The sequence below is a fragment of the Dipodomys spectabilis genome, unplaced genomic scaffold (genome assembly GCF_019054845.1).
Source record: "Dipodomys spectabilis isolate Male_0828 unplaced genomic scaffold, ASM1905484v1 ptg000495l, whole genome shotgun sequence".
NCBI lineage: Eukaryota > Metazoa > Chordata > Mammalia > Rodentia > Heteromyidae > Dipodomys > Dipodomys spectabilis.
In genome coordinates this window covers 228,505-245,581 of record NW_024871172.1, presented here as the reverse complement: position 1 = coordinate 245,581, position 17,077 = coordinate 228,505, and the positions used below count along the sequence as shown (strand labels likewise).

Below are 17,077 nucleotides of genomic sequence, written 5' to 3'. Positions count from 1 at the left end.
GGACGGCCCCGCCCCCGCGCCGTGCGCCTGCGCCGTCGGCGCTCGGCCGCTCCCCCGCCGCTCGGCGTGGAGTCCTAGCACGCTGAGGATCGCGGTTCAAAGCCGGCCTATCTCCAATAAAACACACCGGAGGCGGCGCTATGGTTCAGGCGGCGGCGGCCGGTTTATTAAGGGGTCGGGGAGGGAGGGCGCCCCGGGGTCAGAGGCCCCGGAAGAAGAGCAGCGGGCCGCGGCCCAGCGCGGCGGCGCCGGGCGGCAGGCGCAGGCGCAGGGCGGCGCGGTCCTCGCTGCACACGGCCCTGCTGCACAGCTGCAGCTCGCGCAGCCGCGCGACGGCCGCGTCCCAGAGCCCCGCGCCCAGCGGGCCCCCGACGGAGCAGCCTGCGGAGGAAGGGGAGGAGGGGGCGTCCGCCGGGGCCGCGCCGGGGGGCAGGCGCCAGGCAGCCCGGCCGGGCCGGGGCAGCTCCTGGGGCAGGGGGTCCACTTCTTGGTGGAGCTTCTACCACCTTGGCCAGTGCAAGGCGGACACCCCCAGGCTTCCCCTGCCTCCTCCCTCTTCGGGGTTATGCCCCTCATGGGACAGCCCTCTAGGAGATCCCTGGGTCACCGAGAAGGACGCTGTGTGGCTTGGTGGGGGCTGCCAATCCAGTCCTCACCTGACAGGCCAAGGAAGCTGAGGCCTTGGGGCCGCTCTTGAAGGGCAGACAGAAGCTCACCTAGGCCCACACTGCTGATTTCACGATTGGCAGAGAGGTCCAGGGAGATGAGTGTGGGGCAGAGAGGGAGACACCTGAAACATGAGTGCAGCATGGGTTCCCGGGGGTAGCCCTCCATCACCAGGGAAGGCCACCCGCAGAGAAAGCACACCTCGCGAAGCCGGGGTCAGGATAACAATGGCCCTGCTGATACTCCCAGGAGCTAACTGAAGCTCTAGGGGACTAAGAATCCTTGCATGGAATGCCACACACAAGGAAAAGAAGGGTGCTCCAGAGGCAGAATTTCCCAACAGCCACAAAAGTATGATAAAAAACTGGCGGAAGGCAAACGTCTGCTAGGGCCAGCCCTGAAGAGAGTAGGTGCTAGAAAAAGCCAATATAATCTGCGCCAGCTTCCTGGAATCACAGGCCTTCAGATGAGGCTGTCCCCGGGTGGCAGCAGAGGGCTGCTCATTACCTGCTCAGCTCTCTCACAGCCTTGTCACCTAAGTAGTTTGCAGACAGGGTCAGGTGGGTCAGAGCGCAGCCTTCCTGAATACAAGCATAGGCCCCAGGTCACACCCAGCACGTACCTGTCCTCCTTCCTCCCAATAGAGGAACCACACCCATAAAGCCCTTTTTGGAGATCTGGAACAGTTTGTCAAGATCATATTGATTTAGCCTCCTCTGGGAAAGCACCTGGGAGACAGCATGGGAGACAGGGACAGTTTGCCCCTTGGGACCTACCTAGGGTGGTGAGGCCACACTGGGTCCCAGGTATCCTGAGCAGGTGTCTGCACAGCTGCACAGGCCTCCCCTCGCTGTTCCTAAAGCCCTCTCCTGCCAGACCTCCCCAGCCCCAGTGCCTCAGCTGTGAGACTCTTGTCTGTGGCCTGAGGACTGTCCTCGCTTGGCAGTCCCTTCTCCACTGTGTACCTTCGTCAGGTAGCTGACAACAGAGTCCATGAGGCCCAAGTTGCTCTTGCTGGCCGCAACGGAGCCAAGCTCTAGGTGCAGGAGGGTGCAGACACGCAGGCTCTGTAAGACTCTGGCCAAGGCAGCGGGACCCAGAGCATTGTATGACAGGGACAGAGTCTTCAGGTGCTCAGCATCTGCAGGGCATCAGAACCTGTAGGCCCCCAAGTGGTCCCTGCCGTCTACCCAGGTCCTTGCCAGAATCTTCATGACCCCCTTTTTTGTTGGGAATCTGAGGTACAGAGGTAATGACTTTCCCAATTCTGTGTTCCTAGCTGCTGAGAGGAGAGGTGGCTTTAAGTCAGAATGTGGGTGGGTGGCTGGGGAAGCACTCCAATGGTCATTGCCTAACCTCTGCTGGGCTGCCCTGGGTGGCCACACTCCTTGTCTCTAACACTGAGTGCCCCGCACCCAGACGTCCTCATAGAGGAACTGCTTCAAGCAAACAGAAGGTGCACCACAGGCACAGGGAGACTTGAGAGGCAGACAGTCTGGGACCCCACCCCTTGCCGGGGTGAGTCCCAGGGGAGCACCCAGCCCAGGCAGGGCAAACATCAGATTTCCCAGATTCAGGCGTAGATCGGCCTTATTCACTCACCTTGGAAGGCACTACTCAAGGCTGCCTGGTGGTTCAGGAAGAAGCTGGAGCTGAAGCCACAGGCCTGTAAACGCAGGGTGCTGAGCAAGGGGCAGGCCCGCAGGAGAGAGGCCACAGCCTGGCCACAGCTATCCCCCAGTGGGTTCATGCTTAAGTCCAGCTCTTCCAAGTTCTGTGGAAGGGGCAGTCATTCAGTTCTCATGACCCATGACCATGGGCCTGGGCCTCCACCCTGGGGACCTGGTGTTCCACTCTAGAGTTGGGCACTGGCCAACCACAGGCCCAGTGTGATGGCAACACTAATGTCTTACTGTTGATCTGTTACACCCTGGGTCTCTACCTTCAAGGCAGCCTGGCCCAGGGACCCCCCAGCAAGCTGGTGTAGACCTTCCTGGCCCAGGTGATTAGAGGAAAGGTCAAGGATGGCCAGGCTGGGCATGGTGCCCAGGGCAGCCAGAAGCTCAGGAACACATCCGTCACCCAGCCGGTTCCCTGCCAGGTGCAGCTCCCGGAGCACGGTGTGCAGCTTGAGGGCTCGCAGCAGGGGTGTGAGCTGGGCCTGACGCAGGGCCAGGGAGCAAGCGCTAAATGAGGGGCTTGAGCCCTGGCACTCCATGGCTTGCAGGACCCACTGGTGCTCTCCTGGGGAGAGAGATCAGGGTCACTAAGGTCAGAACCTACACCTTCTGCCGTGGAATCCTTCAGACAAACATCAGCCCGCAATGAGGTGATGAGCTCGTCTCATAATCCTGGTACATGAAGTAGGTCACGGAGGCCAGGCAAGCAGCTCATGTCAGACTCATGGCTTGACCTCTGGGGCTTCCATTGCTTCACTGGATCCTGCTCCTGAGAACCCCCAGAGTGAGCTGTCTGCCCCTACCTACCACCAACATGGAGTACAAGACTCCTGAGGCTCGGAGGAGAGATGTCCTGAAGACCTGGGGATGGCTGTAGGCCTGGGGGAGAGTGTAACCCCGGCCTCGGCCCAAAGCCAGGGCCCCTCACCTTGCCCGAGGCTCTGGCAGGCTCTGCGGTACCGGTCAGTCAGCGGGGGGAGGTCCCACGAGGTCACTTCGGCCAATACCTAGGGAGTGCCATTGCTGAGCAGCCCTGGGGGTCCCAGCGACAAGGTGGCCACGCCCCGACCCGGCTTCTCACCTCATCATCACTCTGCAGTACATCAGGAATGGGGTCTTGTGAGGCCAGCAAGGCTCCCTCCTTCCTCAGGGTGAGCCTTGGCAATAGCCCACAAGTCTGGTAGTAGCGCTGGGCAGCCTGGTCAGCCAGCCAGGCAACGGAGTGGACATCACTGCTGTAGGAATGGCACACTTATCTCTGGGGTCCAGCTTAGGGCCTGTGGATCCCTCAACGGGTGCTCTGCTGTCCCTGAAGCCCAGCAGACCACTGTCAGAGGATGCTGCTGGGACTTTGTAGGAAGCACTCTGGGATGCGAGGTGAAGTTGGGCAGCGAGTTAAAGGGAACCTCGCCTGACAAGCAGGTGAGGGTGCCATGGCCCTGGCTGTGGCTAACGGCCCTGACCCAGAGCTGCATGGTGGGGGTGGGCACTGGAAAAAGGCGGGCTGTGCCTCACCTGTGCGGGACAGGGATGAGGAAGAGGTGATCCTGAATTCTAACTCGCACTCGGATGGAAGGTGGCTGGATCAGAACCTGGCAAGTACGGAGAGGGGCAATCAGAAAAGACGGGCTTCCACGGGACCTCCCCCAAGCCGGCACCAGCTGTTCCCTGCTCCTCACTCACTGAAGACTGCCCTGCGGCGAGGTTTTCTCCACTGGGCCCCAAGACCCTGGGCGCACTGGGGACTCTCTGGGGCTCTGTAGCCAAGCTGCCAGCTCCAGCTTTGCTCGGCACACAGGCCAGGTGGCTCTGCTTGCTCCAGGCTTGGGGCCTGACCGGGCGCTCCTCCTCAGCTGACCCTGAGGCACTGGGTCTGCAATTATCCCAGCTTCCCTGGGGCCGGGGAAGGCGGGGCAATCGGCTGCAGGTGAGGGGTGTGTCCAGCTCTAGCCAGTCCTCGGACAGGTACTCTTCCTCAGGAATCAGTGCTGCTGGGGAGGAGGGGGCTTCCCCTGAATCCCGAGGAGGGCAGGAGGTCCGGCATCGGCTCTGCGTGCTGCCCTCACCTCGGATGGCTGCCTTGTAGGTAGCCCGGCCAGCATGGACTGCAGCTGCCTCCTTGCTGTTGGTAGGGCCAGGCTTCTGGACCCCACCCAGCGTCAGGCCGGAGGCTCTGTGCTTCTTCTGAGATGGCCTGAGGGTGCCCACGCAGTTCTCATCCTCAGAGCTGCTGCTGCTGCTGCTGCTGGCTGGCCTGTGCCTGCCTTTTCGAGGCCTGGCCACAGCTGGAGTGACCTGTTCTGGGGAGACCCTAGAAGGGACCAGGGGGGCCTCTGCTGGTCTAGGGATACACAAAGGGCTAGAAGGAGGAGAGATCTCAGGGTCAAACAGATGGTCACTTGGAACAGCTGGGAGGTCAGAGGAGCCGTCTGGGGCTGTGGAAAAGAGAATCGGCATGACACAGAGCCAGCACCCCTCCTTCTGGGTTCCTATACTCAAGCCTCCTCAGTCAGCTCAGGGAGGGACTTGGAAGGACATCCTCAGGGACCAGAGAGGCCTGCTCACCTGGGCCAGAGGCCGCCTGGAGCTTCCTCTGCATGGCTGCTGCCTTCTGTCGCGTCTCAAGGTCTAAGTCCCTCTGGTACAGCTTCACCCAGTGCTGCAATGTCTCCAGTGGGCTGTGGCCCTGTATGGCACCCAGCTGAGCAAGGCAGAAGCAACTCTTCCCACACCCACCCATCCTGGCCTTCCCTAGCTCACCTTCTTGGTTCGTAGGGTAACGGATGCCCCTCGCTGAATGAGCAGCTCAGCTACCTCAAAGTGGCCACAGTTCAGAGCATCGTGCAATGGGGTGATGCCGTCACACCCCTGGCCACCTGGATCATTCACTGCAGCCCCATGGTCCAGAAGGAAGCGGACGATCTCTGTGGGCCCGTGGAAATGAGCCATGATGGTCCCTTCAGACCACATGTCCAGCATGTATGCCCAGTCTGGACCGGCCCAGCTCACCCAGATGCCCGTAGTTGCAGGCTTCGTGCAAAGGAGTCCATCCGCAGTAGTCCCGAGGATTCAGGGGGTGACCCTGAAGGAAGGACAGGGACTCAGGCCCAGGCACTAGAGCAGGCCCCACAGTGGGCTGCAGCCCACGTCCAGCTACTATCCTTCTCCTTGGCCTGGTCTGACCCTCTCCTCTGACTTTAATCCTTTTTTTTTTGGGGGGTCAGTAGTAGGGCTTTAACTCTGGGCCTGGGCGCTGTTCCTCAGCTCTTCAGCTCTACCGCTTGAGCCACAGAGCTACCTCTGGTTTTCTAGTGGTTTATTGGAGATAAGAGTCTCATGGCCTTTCCTGCCCAGGCTGGCTTTGAACTGATCCTCAGATCTCAGCCTCCTGAGTAGCTAGGATGACAGGCGTGAGCTCAGCCTCCTGAGTAGCTAGGATGACAGGCGTGAGCTCAGCCTCCTGAGTAGCTAGGATGACAGGTGTGAGCCACAGGCACCCAACTGACTTTAATCTTATCTCTCCTCAACCCCACCCCAGGTTGGCCAAACAGCACCAGGTTTCTAGCAACCCCATGGTGCTGTGTCTGAATGCAGGCCCAGAGGCAGGAAGGACTATCCTAGCCAATTCAGCCCAGCTAGCCACAGCGCAGACGGCTGCATGTGAGCAGCACCTCAGCTCCCCTTTTAAAGACCAGCGGTGGCAGTGCTGGTGGCTCACGTGATCTGAGGATCACAGTTTGAGCCAGCCCAGCAGGAAAGTCTGTGAAACTTTTATCTCTAGTTAACCATCAGAAACTGGAAGTGGCGCTGTGGCTCTCAGTGGCAGAGTGCTGGGCTGGGAAGGGGGCTCAGTGGTAGAGCGCTTGCCTTGCATGCATGAGGCCCTGGGTTCAATTCCTCAGCACACATAAGCAGAAAAAGCCCCAAGTGGTGCTGTGGTTCAAGTGGTAGAGCGCTAGCCTTGAGCTGAAGAGCTGAGGGACAGCGCCCAGGCCCAGAGTTAAAGTGGTAGAATGCTAGCCACAAGTGAGAGAGCTCAGGGACAGTGCCAGGCCCTGAGTTCAAGCCCCACGGCTAAAATAAAAGACAACTGGCTGGGGTCATCGTCCATCTCGGGGAAGGCAGGGCCATGTGGTCTGTCCAGATACAGTGGCTTACCCTCCTCACAAGGTCCTGGACGCGGCGCAGATGGCCTTCGATGCAGGCTCGGTGCAGCAGGGTCTCTCCCAGGTCATTACGCTGGTTCCACTGTGGGTACAACCGCCCCAGCTCAGGGCATAGGTATAAGGGGCAGGAAGTACTGCTGGGCCCAGGGTGGGAGGGGTAGGTCACCCTCACCTTGTTCACCTGCCGCCGGCCCAGGCAGCCCCGAAGCTCCTCATCTTCCAGTGGCCGGGAGAGGTTGGTGGTGTCGTCCTCTGGAACAGACCCAGGTCCACCAACCCTGAGTCTTCTAGATAAGCAGCAGAAACCCTGCTCCACCCAGAGTCTTCTGGCCACCAGAAAAGCACAGCAGCCATGAGTGGGAAGGTGGGCTCTGGAGGCTTCTCGGGGTGGTGCCAAAGCCAACCGCTGGGCCAACACCAGCCCTGTCAGCAGTCTACTTCCATGTACTGTCTCCTGAAGGAAGCATACTTCTCTCCTTTGTCCCACCCCGAGAGGAACTGCGCGAGTGTCCATGTACCCAAACCAGTCTTCATCACAGACGTTAGCTGCCCTCTCTCCTGGTAAGCATCCTTGGCAGGCGACGTCACCCAGTAGGCCCACCAGCCCTGTCTGCTCCAGGCTTTCCAGTCCCTCCCTAGCTCTGATCATGTCTATCTTCCTTCCTTCCTTTCTTGTTGGTCCTGGGGCTTTTAACTGAAGGCCTGGGCACTGTCCTTGAGCTTTTTTTTCCTCAAGGCTAGTTCCTTATCACTCAAGCCACAACTCTGCTTCTGGATTTTTGGGTACTTAATTGAAGAGAAGAGTCTCACAGATTTTCCTGCCCAAGCTAGTTTTGAACCATGATCCTCAGATCTCAGACTCCTGAGTAGCTAGGACTATAGGCTCCAGCCACCAGCGCCTGGCTGCTCTGATGATTCTCATTAGACTTCCTTTGCTTTCTTCTGGCTGCCTCTGGCCTTTTCTTTTCTTTTTTTTTTGGGTCCGGTCGTGGGGACTGAACTCTGGGCCTGGGCGCTGTCCCTCAGCTCTTCAGCTCAAGCCACAGCGCCACTTCCGGCTTTTTTCTTTTTGCTTATGTGGTGCTGAGGAATCGAACCCAGAGCCTCAGGCATGCAAGGCAAGCGCTCTACCACTGAGCCACCTTCCCAGCCCCTTTTCTTTCATTTTTAAAATTTTTTTTTTTTTTTTTTTTTTTGCCAGTCGTGAGGCTTGAACTCTGGGCCTGGGCGCTGTCCCTCAGCTCTTCAGATCAAGGCTAGCACTCTACCACTTGAGCCATAGCACCACTTCTGGCTTTTTCTGCTTATGTGGTGATGAGGAATCAAACCCAGGGCCTCATGCTGTGTGAGGCAAGCGCTCTACCAGTAAGCCACATTTCCAGCCCAACCTCTGGCCTTTTCTATGCCCTTCTTCTTCACAGTCTCTTGCTGTGGCCACCTGACATTCCCTGAAGTTCACGGTCCTCTCTCCCTTAGCCACTGCACACCAGCAGCAGCAAACCTGTCCCCTCATCTAAGGATGGCACAACTTCCTAGGCATCTGACTATCCATCTTGAAGTCCTGAAATTAAGGCTATTCCAGGAACCACATGCCCCCAGCCTTATGGATGATTCCTGTGTGCCTACCAGTCAGCCAGAAACTAGGCCACAGCTCCATAGCCTCCTAACAACCCTGCTCTCAGGCCCATTCCTTCTACCTTGACCTCATGGCCAAGACTGCTTCAGTCAGCCAGCACCTTGCTCCAGCGGACCCCTCACCTCCACTGTGGCTGACCACTATGGCCTCCAGAGCCACAGGCTGACTTTGGCCTCCAGAGTTCCAAGAACATGATCAGCTTTGGCATGGGGAAGCAAAGCTGTTTTTGACACGTATAATCTATCTTGGACGTGGAACATGTGTCTCTAAAGGGACCAGGTCCCAAGTTGCTAATCCTGTGTAGCCTTCTCTGGCAGATGCCCACTCAGCCACTGACCACTGGCTTCTCAGAGAGCCTCTGACATCTGCTCCAGGCTCCCTGCAGGTTGTCAGCCTCCTCTGTCGCTTCCACAGAAGCAACAGCTTCTTTACTGACTGACAGTGGCTGCATCCCCATTGTGAATCCTGAACAGGCTCCTTGAGGACACAGATCTGGCTCCCATCAGTCTAACCTACTAGCTCCCAGAAGGACTAGGGTGATAGGTTAGGTGCCACCAGCACCGTACCCAGGGCAGGATTTAGACCTTACCACTCTCCGAGAGTTCCAGCTCACTGGTATCCAGGGCCTCACCAGCCTCGGCCTCCTCCTCCTCCTCTTCCTCCCCCTCAGCCACACTAAGTTCCTGCAGTTTGGTTTCAGTCCCAGGAGCCTCTTGAGGCTGTAACCTCAGCTGCACGGCATGAAGGTGTTGCAAGACCTGCCGCTGAGGAGGACAGGGGGTGTCCAGCTCAGGGGCAGGCTAGGACAAGCAGAGGGAGGGGGCAGAGGAACAGGGGGGGGGGGGGGAAGCACAAAGAGAGACAGGCGGCAAGGAAGCTGGACTTGCTAGGAATCCTGTGTAGGTGGGGCATACCTGTAACCAGGGCTGCTGGGCCTGCTCTGCACAGCTCACAGCCTTCTGGAAGCATGGTGCCAACAGCTCATATGCATCACCGGCTTCCTCACGAGACACTGCAATGTTGAACCAGGTCTTGGCTTCCTGAAGCAGAGCAGGTCGAGGTTGGTGGTTGGGGCTGGCTTCTCTCAGCTACCCACACAGGAAGCTCTGAATTGGCTTTGTGCTGTGTCTCCACACAGATGGAGGTGGACAGTCCTTGGGAGGAGGTGCCTGTCTAGTGGGGACAGCCATCCATACTCGCCACTGGGGAATGGTGGACCCCAGGCCCAGGCGGAGCCACGGGGACACACCTGACTCACACAGGGCAAGGGTGGGGAGGGCACGTCACCTCCAGGGCATTGCCCTTGCGCAGCCTCAGCTCTTCTTCATAGTGGTACACAGCCTGGCGGTGATCCTTCATGTCTCCAAGTGTGGTGGCCAGGGACACGTGGATGATGGCCAGCTCCAGGTCTGGTCTGTCCAGCTGCTCAGCAACACGGAGCTGGGGAGTCGGTACGGTGAGGGCCAGGCTGCTCTGTGCCTCCCACCCTTCCTCCCGCCCTCTCAGGGCAGTCAACCACCTGCTTCTGGTAAGCCTCAGCCGCCTTGGGAAAGTTGCCTGCCTTGGAGAACAAGTCCCCCAGCTGCTCACAGATGGCCAAGGCACCCTGAGGGTCACTGCCCTCCGCCTCCTCCAGCCTCTGCTGCAGCTGGATCACTGCCAGCACTGCCAGAAAAAGTTTGATTTGAGAGGGTAACGCAACCACGACCCTGGTCCCAGACCATCTTCTGTCACACGGGTTCCCTTAGGGAGTAGGGCCTTACAGCAGAGGAGAGCAATTGGAGAATCTACTATGTAGGATCTCAAGAGTTAGACTAAGGCAAGGGGCCGATGGCACACGCCTGTAATCCTAGCTACTCAGGAGGCTGAGATCTAAGGATCACAGTTTGAAGCCAGCCCAGGCAGGAAAGTCTGTGAGACTGTTATCTCCAATTAAAAAAAAAAAAAGATGCAGGGCCGAGTGCTGGTGGCTCACGCCTGTAATCCTAGCTACTAAGGAGGCTGAGATCTGAGGATCATGGTTCAAAGCCAGACTAGGCAGGAAACTTGGGGACACTCTTATCTCCAATTAACCACCAGAAAACCAGAAGTGTCAACTGTGGCTCAACGGGAAGAATGCTCACTTTGAGCTGAAGAGCTCAGGGACAGCGCCAGGCCCAGAGTTCAAGCACCATGACTGACCAAAAAAAAAAAAAGATGCAGGGCTGGGAAGGTGGCTCAGTGGTAGAGTGCTTGCCTCGCATGCATGAGGCCCTGGGTTCCATTCCTCAGCACCACATAAGCAGAAAAATCCGGAAGTGGCGCTATGGCTCAAGTGGTAGAGCACTAGCCTTGAGCTGAAGAGCTGAGGGACAGCGCCCAAGCCCAGAGTTCAGGTCCCATGACTGACAAAAAAAGAAAAAAGATGCAAGTGGCACTGTGACTCAAGTGGTAGAATGCTAGCCTTGAACAAAAGGAACTCAGGAACAGCGCCCAGGCCTAGAGTTCAAGCCTCAGAACTTAAAAAAAAAATCCAGAGCTGGGCCCTGGTGGCTCACGCCTGTCATCCTAGCTACTTAGGAGGCTGAGATCTGAGGATCGTAGTTCAAAGCCAGGCTGGGCAGGAATGTCCGTGAGATTCTTATCTCCAATAAACCATCAGAAAACTGAAAGTGGTGCTGTGAATTAAGTGGTAAAGCGCTCGCCTTGAGCTGAAGAACTGAGGGACAGTGCCCAGGCCCAGAGTTCAAGCACCATGACTGACAAAAAAAAAAAAGGCAGAAGTAGCACTATGACTCAAGTGCTAGCCTTGAACAAAAGAAGCTCAGAAACAGTGCCCAGGCACTGAGTTCAAGCTCTAGGACTGGCCAAATAGAAAAAAAGAACAAATACAACAGTGTGGGATGATGCCTGGCCTGCAGGAAGCGTTGACTGCTAACATGACTGTCTCAGTGCTGAGCACATACATGCTATCTGTACTCCTACCCCGTTAGACAGGGAAAAGACCACTGTCCTCAGCTTGTAACAAAAATGCTGCCTTGTGACCAAAGGCCAGCCATTCTTTTTTTTTTTTTTTTTTGACGGTTGTGGGGCCTGAACTCTGGGCCTGGGCGCTGTCCCTCAGCTCTTCAGCTCAAAGCTAGCACTCTACCACTTGAGCCACAGCGTCACTTCCGGCTTTTTCTGCTTATGTGGTGCTGAGGAATTGAACCCAGGGCCTCATGCATGCAAGGCAAGCACTCGACCACTAAGCCACCTTCCCAGCCCCAGGCCATTCTCTTACCCACCCTCTAATACCCTTGACCCCTGTGCAGGACAAAAGTTCAGGTCTCTTCATGACTATGGATGTATACCCTTTTCCTGGGAGAAGCCCATGAAGCTGCCACCTCCCAGATCCTGAGTGGGAGGACCCTCTGCTGGAGAGTAGACCCCTTTCCCTCCCAGGGGACTTAGTCCCAGACCTTTGTGGAGCCTTACCATATTTGAGACTCTGGCAGACAGCTGCTCTCTGTGCAGGCTTCTGGGAACCTAGTCTGTAGGCCTTCTTCAGGGCTCGTTTGGCAGCCAGGAAGTCCCCCAGGTCTTGGAGGATCTGGGGACAGGGTGAGGTGAGACTGAAGGTGGGTCCAACACCATGCAAGGCTGAACCCTAAACAGGTAAGAATGGTACCTGGGAGATGGTCACACAGCACTCGCTCTCCATAAACCGCATCTTCATGGCACGTGCACATTCCCGGGCCCCCTCCAGGCAGCGCATGGCCTGAGAATGCTGCCCTGCACACCAGTGGATGGCCCCTAAGTTGTACCGGGCCCGGAATAGATCCTCATAGAGATGGTTCTGTCTGTGGGAGACGGTGTAACAGGTATTAGAGCCTCAGGGTCCTCCAGCCTGGGGAAGGGGACAGAGGGCTCAGAGGGCTTAAGATGTAGCCAAGATAGAGGGCACTGCATCTATCTCAGCCCCCCCCCCTCCCCTGCTGTGGCTTCAGGTCCAAGCAGGCTCCTTCCCAGACTGCAAAACAGAAGCGAAAGCCCTCTTGCTCATGGCCAAGCTGCCCTCTTGCTACCTTTTCCCTTCTGGGGTGGGGATGGGCCTCACTCAGCAAGAAAGATGCTTTTCTTGAAGTAGTCATTGCACAGGGCCATCTGTTGTAGACGCTCAAAGGTGAGTCCCAGGTTGAGATACAGCCGGGTCCTCATCTCACTCAGCTCTCTCTGGCCCAATGTTCCTAGAAGATGCCCACACAAGACATTCAGACTTCCAGCTGTTCCCACTCCTCTTCCCACTTCATTACAGGAGCTAGGAATGTTCCAGACAGACCATGAAGGCGCAAAGAGCAGATGCCTGCCAGATTCAAGGTGAGGAGCAACGTAGGCCCTCAGCTTATTATATAGGAACCTTGCAAAAGGTGGGCTCCGAAACTCAGAACATAGGGAGAGGCTGGGGTAAAGGAACTGACCTTCTAGCTTCTCATCCACAATAGCCAAGCTTTTTTCAAAGGCGGCTTGTGCTTGCAGCAAGGAATCCTTGGACTGGCAGTGGTCATAGATGTCCAAGTGGGTGCGGCCAATGGTAGCCCAGGCCCTCTGCAGCTCAGTGTAGTTGGACAGGGAACCAGCTAGCTCCAGGTAACGGTGCTGGTGCTAGTGTGAAGAGGAAAAGCCTTGGAGCCAATTCTACTGTAAGTCCTGACCCCAGGAAGAGCTAAGCTTACACAAGAGAACCCCTGGGGCTAGGAAGGTGGCTCAGTGGTACAGTGCTTGTCTTGCATGCGTGAGGCCCTGGGTTAGATTCCTCAGCACCACATAAGCAGGAAAAAAAAGCCCGAAGTGGCTCAAGTGGTAGAGCGCTAGCCTTGAGCTGAAGAGCTGAGGGACAGCGCCCAGGCCCAGAGTTCAGGCCCCACGACCGTACCCCCCCAAAAGAGAGAGAACTCCTTACTCCTCCAATGCTCCAGAATGCGGGACACATGCGCTCCATCGGGTCTGTGCAAAAGGCTGTCAGTGGTGACAGCTGTTCTGTGCTGCAGCCACCCCTGAAAGCTGACTGGGGTATTCTGCCGTCTGTCCCCATAACAGTGGGTCCCACAGAGAGAGCTCAAGTCATAGTTACTTGTGTGTGTGTATGTGTGTGTGTGTGGCCATCCTAGAGCTTGAACTCAGGGCCTGAGCACTGTCCCTGAGCTTCTCTGCTCAAGGATAGCACTTTACAAGTTGAGTCACAGCTCTATTTCTGGCTTTTTAGTGGTTAACTGGAGATAACAATCTCATTGGGGCTGGGGAGTGACTTAGTGGTAGAGTGTCCATCTAGCATGCATGAAGCCTGGGTTTGATTCCTCAGTATCATATAAACAGAAAGAGCCGGAAGGGCACTATGGTTCAAGTGGCAGAGTGCTAGCCCTGAGCAAAAGAAGCTCAGAAAGAGTGCCCAGGCCCTGAATTCAGGCCCTAGGACTGGCACAAAAAAAAAAAAAAAGAAGAATCCCATTGGCTTTTCTGCCCAGAGTGACTTCAAACTGCAATCTCAGATCTCAGCCTCCTGAGTAATGTAGGATTACAGGTGTGGGCCACCAGCACCAGGCAAGTCACGGTCCCTTTGCCAGAAACCCACTCATGCCTCCACTCAAGGCCCAGGCCAAGCGTCCCTGGAAAGCCCGAGTCTGAGGCTGCCTGTGTACTCAGCTCGCCTGGGAGTCCTTCGCAGTCAGGGACTCCCTCAGAAAGGAGGCTTCAAAAGCCCAGGTCACCCCTGTGCACCTGCAGGGCAGCAGAGTAGTTCTCCATCTCGGCCAGCCGCTCTCCGATCTTGCGATGGGCAACGGCGCAGCCCAAGGGGTCCAGGGCACACTCCAGAAGCTGCAGCTCCTGCTGGTGCTCTTCCAGGGCTTCCGCGAAGCGGCCTGCCAGGAAGGACGCAGCGTCCGGTTAAGGGGCTGGTGCCACCCGACACCCCCCCTCCGCCCACCCTCTCCTCCCCGGCCCGGCCCTCTCACCCTGGCCGGCCAGCAGCTCGCCCCCCTGCCCCACCCCGCGCCCCCTCCCGCCCCGCCCGCTCACCCTGGCCGGCCCGCGCCCCGCTCCCCGCGCCCCGGCCGGCCCGCTTACCATGGCCGGCCCCGCTCCCCGCGCCCCGCTCCCCGCGCCCAGCTCCCCGCGCCCCGCGCCCCGCTCCCCGCGCCCCGCTCCCTGCTCCCCGCGCCCCGCTCCCCGCTCCCCGCGCCCCGCGCCCCGCGCCCCGCTCCCCGCGCCCCGGCCGGCCCGCTCACCACGGCCCGCCCCGCGCCCCGCTCCCCGCGCCCCGCGCCCCGCTCCCCGCGCCCCGCTCCCCGCTCCCCGCGCCCCGCTCCCCGCGCCCCGCTCCCCGCGCCCCGGCCGGCCCGCTCACCATGGCCGGCCCGCTCACCACGGCCGGCCCCGCTCCCCGCGCCCCGCTCCCGCTCCCCGCGCCCCGGCCGGCCCGCTCACCATGGCCGGCCCCGATCCCCGCGCCCCGCGCCCCGCGCCCCGCTCCCCGCGCCCCAGCCGGCCCGCTCACCACGGCCGGCCCCGCTCCCCGCTCCCCGCTCCCCGCTCCCCGCTCCCCGCGCCCCGCTCCCCGGCCGGCCCGCTCACCATGGCCGGCCCCGATCCCCGCGCCCCGCGCCCCGCTCCCCGCTCCCCGCGCCCCGCTCCCCGGCCGGCCCGCTCACCATGGCCGGCCCCGATCCCCGCGCCCCGCGCCCCGCGCCCCGGCCGGCCCGCTCACCATGGCCGGCCCCGCTCCCCGCTCCCCGCTCCCCGCTCCCCGCTCCCCGCGCCCCGCTCCCCGGCCGGCCCGCTCACCATGGCCGGCCCCGATCCCCGCGCCCCGCGCCCCGCTCCCCGCTCCCCGCGCCCCGCTCCCCGGCCGGCCCGCTCACCATGGCCGGCCCCGATCCCCGCGCCCCGCTCCCCGCTCCCCGCGCCCCGGCCGGCCCGCTCACCATGGCCGGCCAGCAGCTCCCCCAGTTGCTGGCAGCAGGCGGCCTCCTCGCGCAGCTGCCCGCTCTTCTGGGCCCTGGCTTTGGCTTTGCTCAGCTCTAACGGGGAGAGAAAAGAACCCAGGGTTAAGCCTCGGCCCCACGCCCGCCCGGCGTCCTAGCACGCGCCCCGGGGCACCCACGGCGAAGATCGCGCTCCAGGCTCATCTCCGGGCGCCTCTAGCACCGCCGCCGCCGCCACCCCAGGCACCGCAGCGGCGGCCGTAGGGATCCAGACTTCCCGCGCCCCGCCGCGACCCCGCCCACACAGGCCCACACGCAGGCTCCTTGCGCGTGCGTTCTCCAGCCCCTGGCCGCGGGACGCGCGGAGAGCGAAGCATGCTGGGAAGTGTAGTCCGGAGGCCGCGGCCGCTAAAGGTGCGAGCCGAGCCTCCGCCCCGCCCGGAAGCCTCCGGCCTGCCGGGATCCCCTGCTGCCGGGGAAAAGCGCCGACCTGGACGCAGCCGGAGGCGAGGGTGGGCCGTCCCCCTTTCCCGCTGCCCCTTGGGGTGAGGCCCCGGGCTGCCGCCGGCTCGCAGCCCCGGTCTGGGCCCCCGCCCGGCCCTCCCTGCGTCTGTGTCCACTTGCCTTTTCATCAAAGGTTTCTCCCTGGAATTAAAGCAACAAGTTACACTGACAAGCTACACTTGTAACTTTAAAACGCAGACCACCCTCAGGTTCACGGAAGAAGTGAAAGTGATCTGTGCTTGACGCTTGAAATCCTGGCTACCCAGGGAGCTGAGATCTGAGGACCGATCCGAAACCAGCCTGCGCAGAGAAGTCTACGAAACTTAATCTGCCATTAGCCAGCAAAAAGTCGGGAGTGGAGGTAGTTCAAGTGGTAGAGTACCAGCCTCGAGCAGAAAAGCTAGGGGACAGGACACAGTGCTACAGACAAAAGCCCAACCCAACCAAACTTGAGCACTCAGGTATGCGGGCTTAATCCTGACCGGTGCCCTGGGAACTGACCACATCTGCAATTAGGGTTAATTAGATCCACTGGCACGCCTGTGGCCTGTGCCTGGCACATTTGAAGACTCAAGCCCCAGGAAAACTAAGAGCAACAGCTGTATCACTGGAAAACACGGTAATGACACAGGAAAACTGCAAAACTACTTGTGTTGAGAGGTAAGAAGGACATAGGGTTTAGGCTCCAAACATTGTAAACCAAATTTCTCTTTTTCTTTGATCACCAGTCTCATGGACTTTCCTGCCCACGCTGGCTTTGAACTGCAATCCTTAGATTTCAGCCTCCTGAAGCTAGGATTACAGGCATGAGCCACCAGTGTCTGGCTGTAACCCAAATTTCATACTCAGAGGATATGATAAATCTCTGGAGTGTCCATCTCCTACTGACTTGAAGACTGTCTATGTGGCAACCTAGCACCAGGCACCTGGCTGTGTTCTGAAGGCCCCAGAGGAGGTGGCATGTGAAGCTAACAGCCTCAGAAATGGGAGATAGGTTGAATTCAGGACCTTGTTTGCTCAGCTTGCACGGTTGGCTGTTGCTCTACTATTTGAGCTACATCTCTAGTCCTGCTTTTTGCTAGTTATTTCATAGATGGGAGGCTTGTGAACTTTTCTGCTTAAGTTGTGACCCTTCAGAACAGATCTCAGCCTTCTGAGTAGCTAGAATTACAGTCATGAACCACTGGTGCATGGTCTTATATTCTTTTTTTGGGGGGGGGGCGGGGGAGTCCGGTCATGGGGCCTGAACTCTGGGCCTGGGCACTGTCCCTCAGCTCTTCAGCTCAAGGCTAGCACTCGACCACTTGAGCCACAGCGCCACTTCCAGCTTTTTTTTTTTTCCCTACTTATGTGGTGCTGAGGAATCGAACCCAGGGCCTCATGCATGCAAGGTAAGCGCTCTACCACTGAGCCACCTTCTCAGCCCATGGTTTTATATTCTTTTTTTTTTTTTTTTTTTTTTGTCGGTCGTGGGGCTTGAACTCT

The 17,077-nt window shown here is 58.9% G+C and overlaps 1 protein-coding gene across 3 annotated transcripts; it reads right to left on the bottom strand.

Annotated features, from left to right (window-relative positions):
* Positions 1 to 101: 101 nt before the first annotated feature.
* Tonsl (tonsoku like, DNA repair protein) lies at positions 102 to 15,361 on the bottom strand. 3 transcript variants are annotated; one of them, XM_042669461.1, is made up of 26 exons: positions 15,268 to 15,361; positions 15,089 to 15,184; positions 13,884 to 14,026; positions 12,587 to 12,770; positions 12,226 to 12,355; positions 11,797 to 11,968; positions 11,604 to 11,718; positions 9,667 to 9,812; positions 9,435 to 9,587; positions 9,062 to 9,187; positions 8,737 to 8,911; positions 6,684 to 6,763; positions 6,504 to 6,593; positions 5,355 to 5,427; positions 5,106 to 5,269; positions 4,911 to 5,031; positions 4,029 to 4,780; positions 3,861 to 3,937; positions 3,427 to 3,580; positions 3,274 to 3,352; positions 2,609 to 2,910; positions 2,269 to 2,440; positions 1,632 to 1,807; positions 1,174 to 1,247; positions 657 to 790; positions 102 to 381 (listed from the first exon to the last, which is right to left on the bottom strand). In XM_042669461.1, exons 1-26 carry the CDS (start codon positions 15,290 to 15,292, stop codon positions 200 to 202), a joined length of 4,095 nt encoding a protein of 1,364 aa, XP_042525395.1. In that variant the 5' UTR covers positions 15,293 to 15,361; the 3' UTR covers positions 102 to 199. The 3 variants fall into 3 exon arrangements, with proteins under 3 accessions (XP_042525395.1, XP_042525396.1, XP_042525397.1); XM_042669462.1 differs by having other exon boundaries at positions 3,427 to 3,577; XM_042669463.1 differs by lacking the exons at positions 15,089 to 15,184; positions 15,268 to 15,361 and adding an exon at positions 14,232 to 14,236.
* Between the last annotated feature and the right edge of the window lie 1,716 nt (positions 15,362 to 17,077).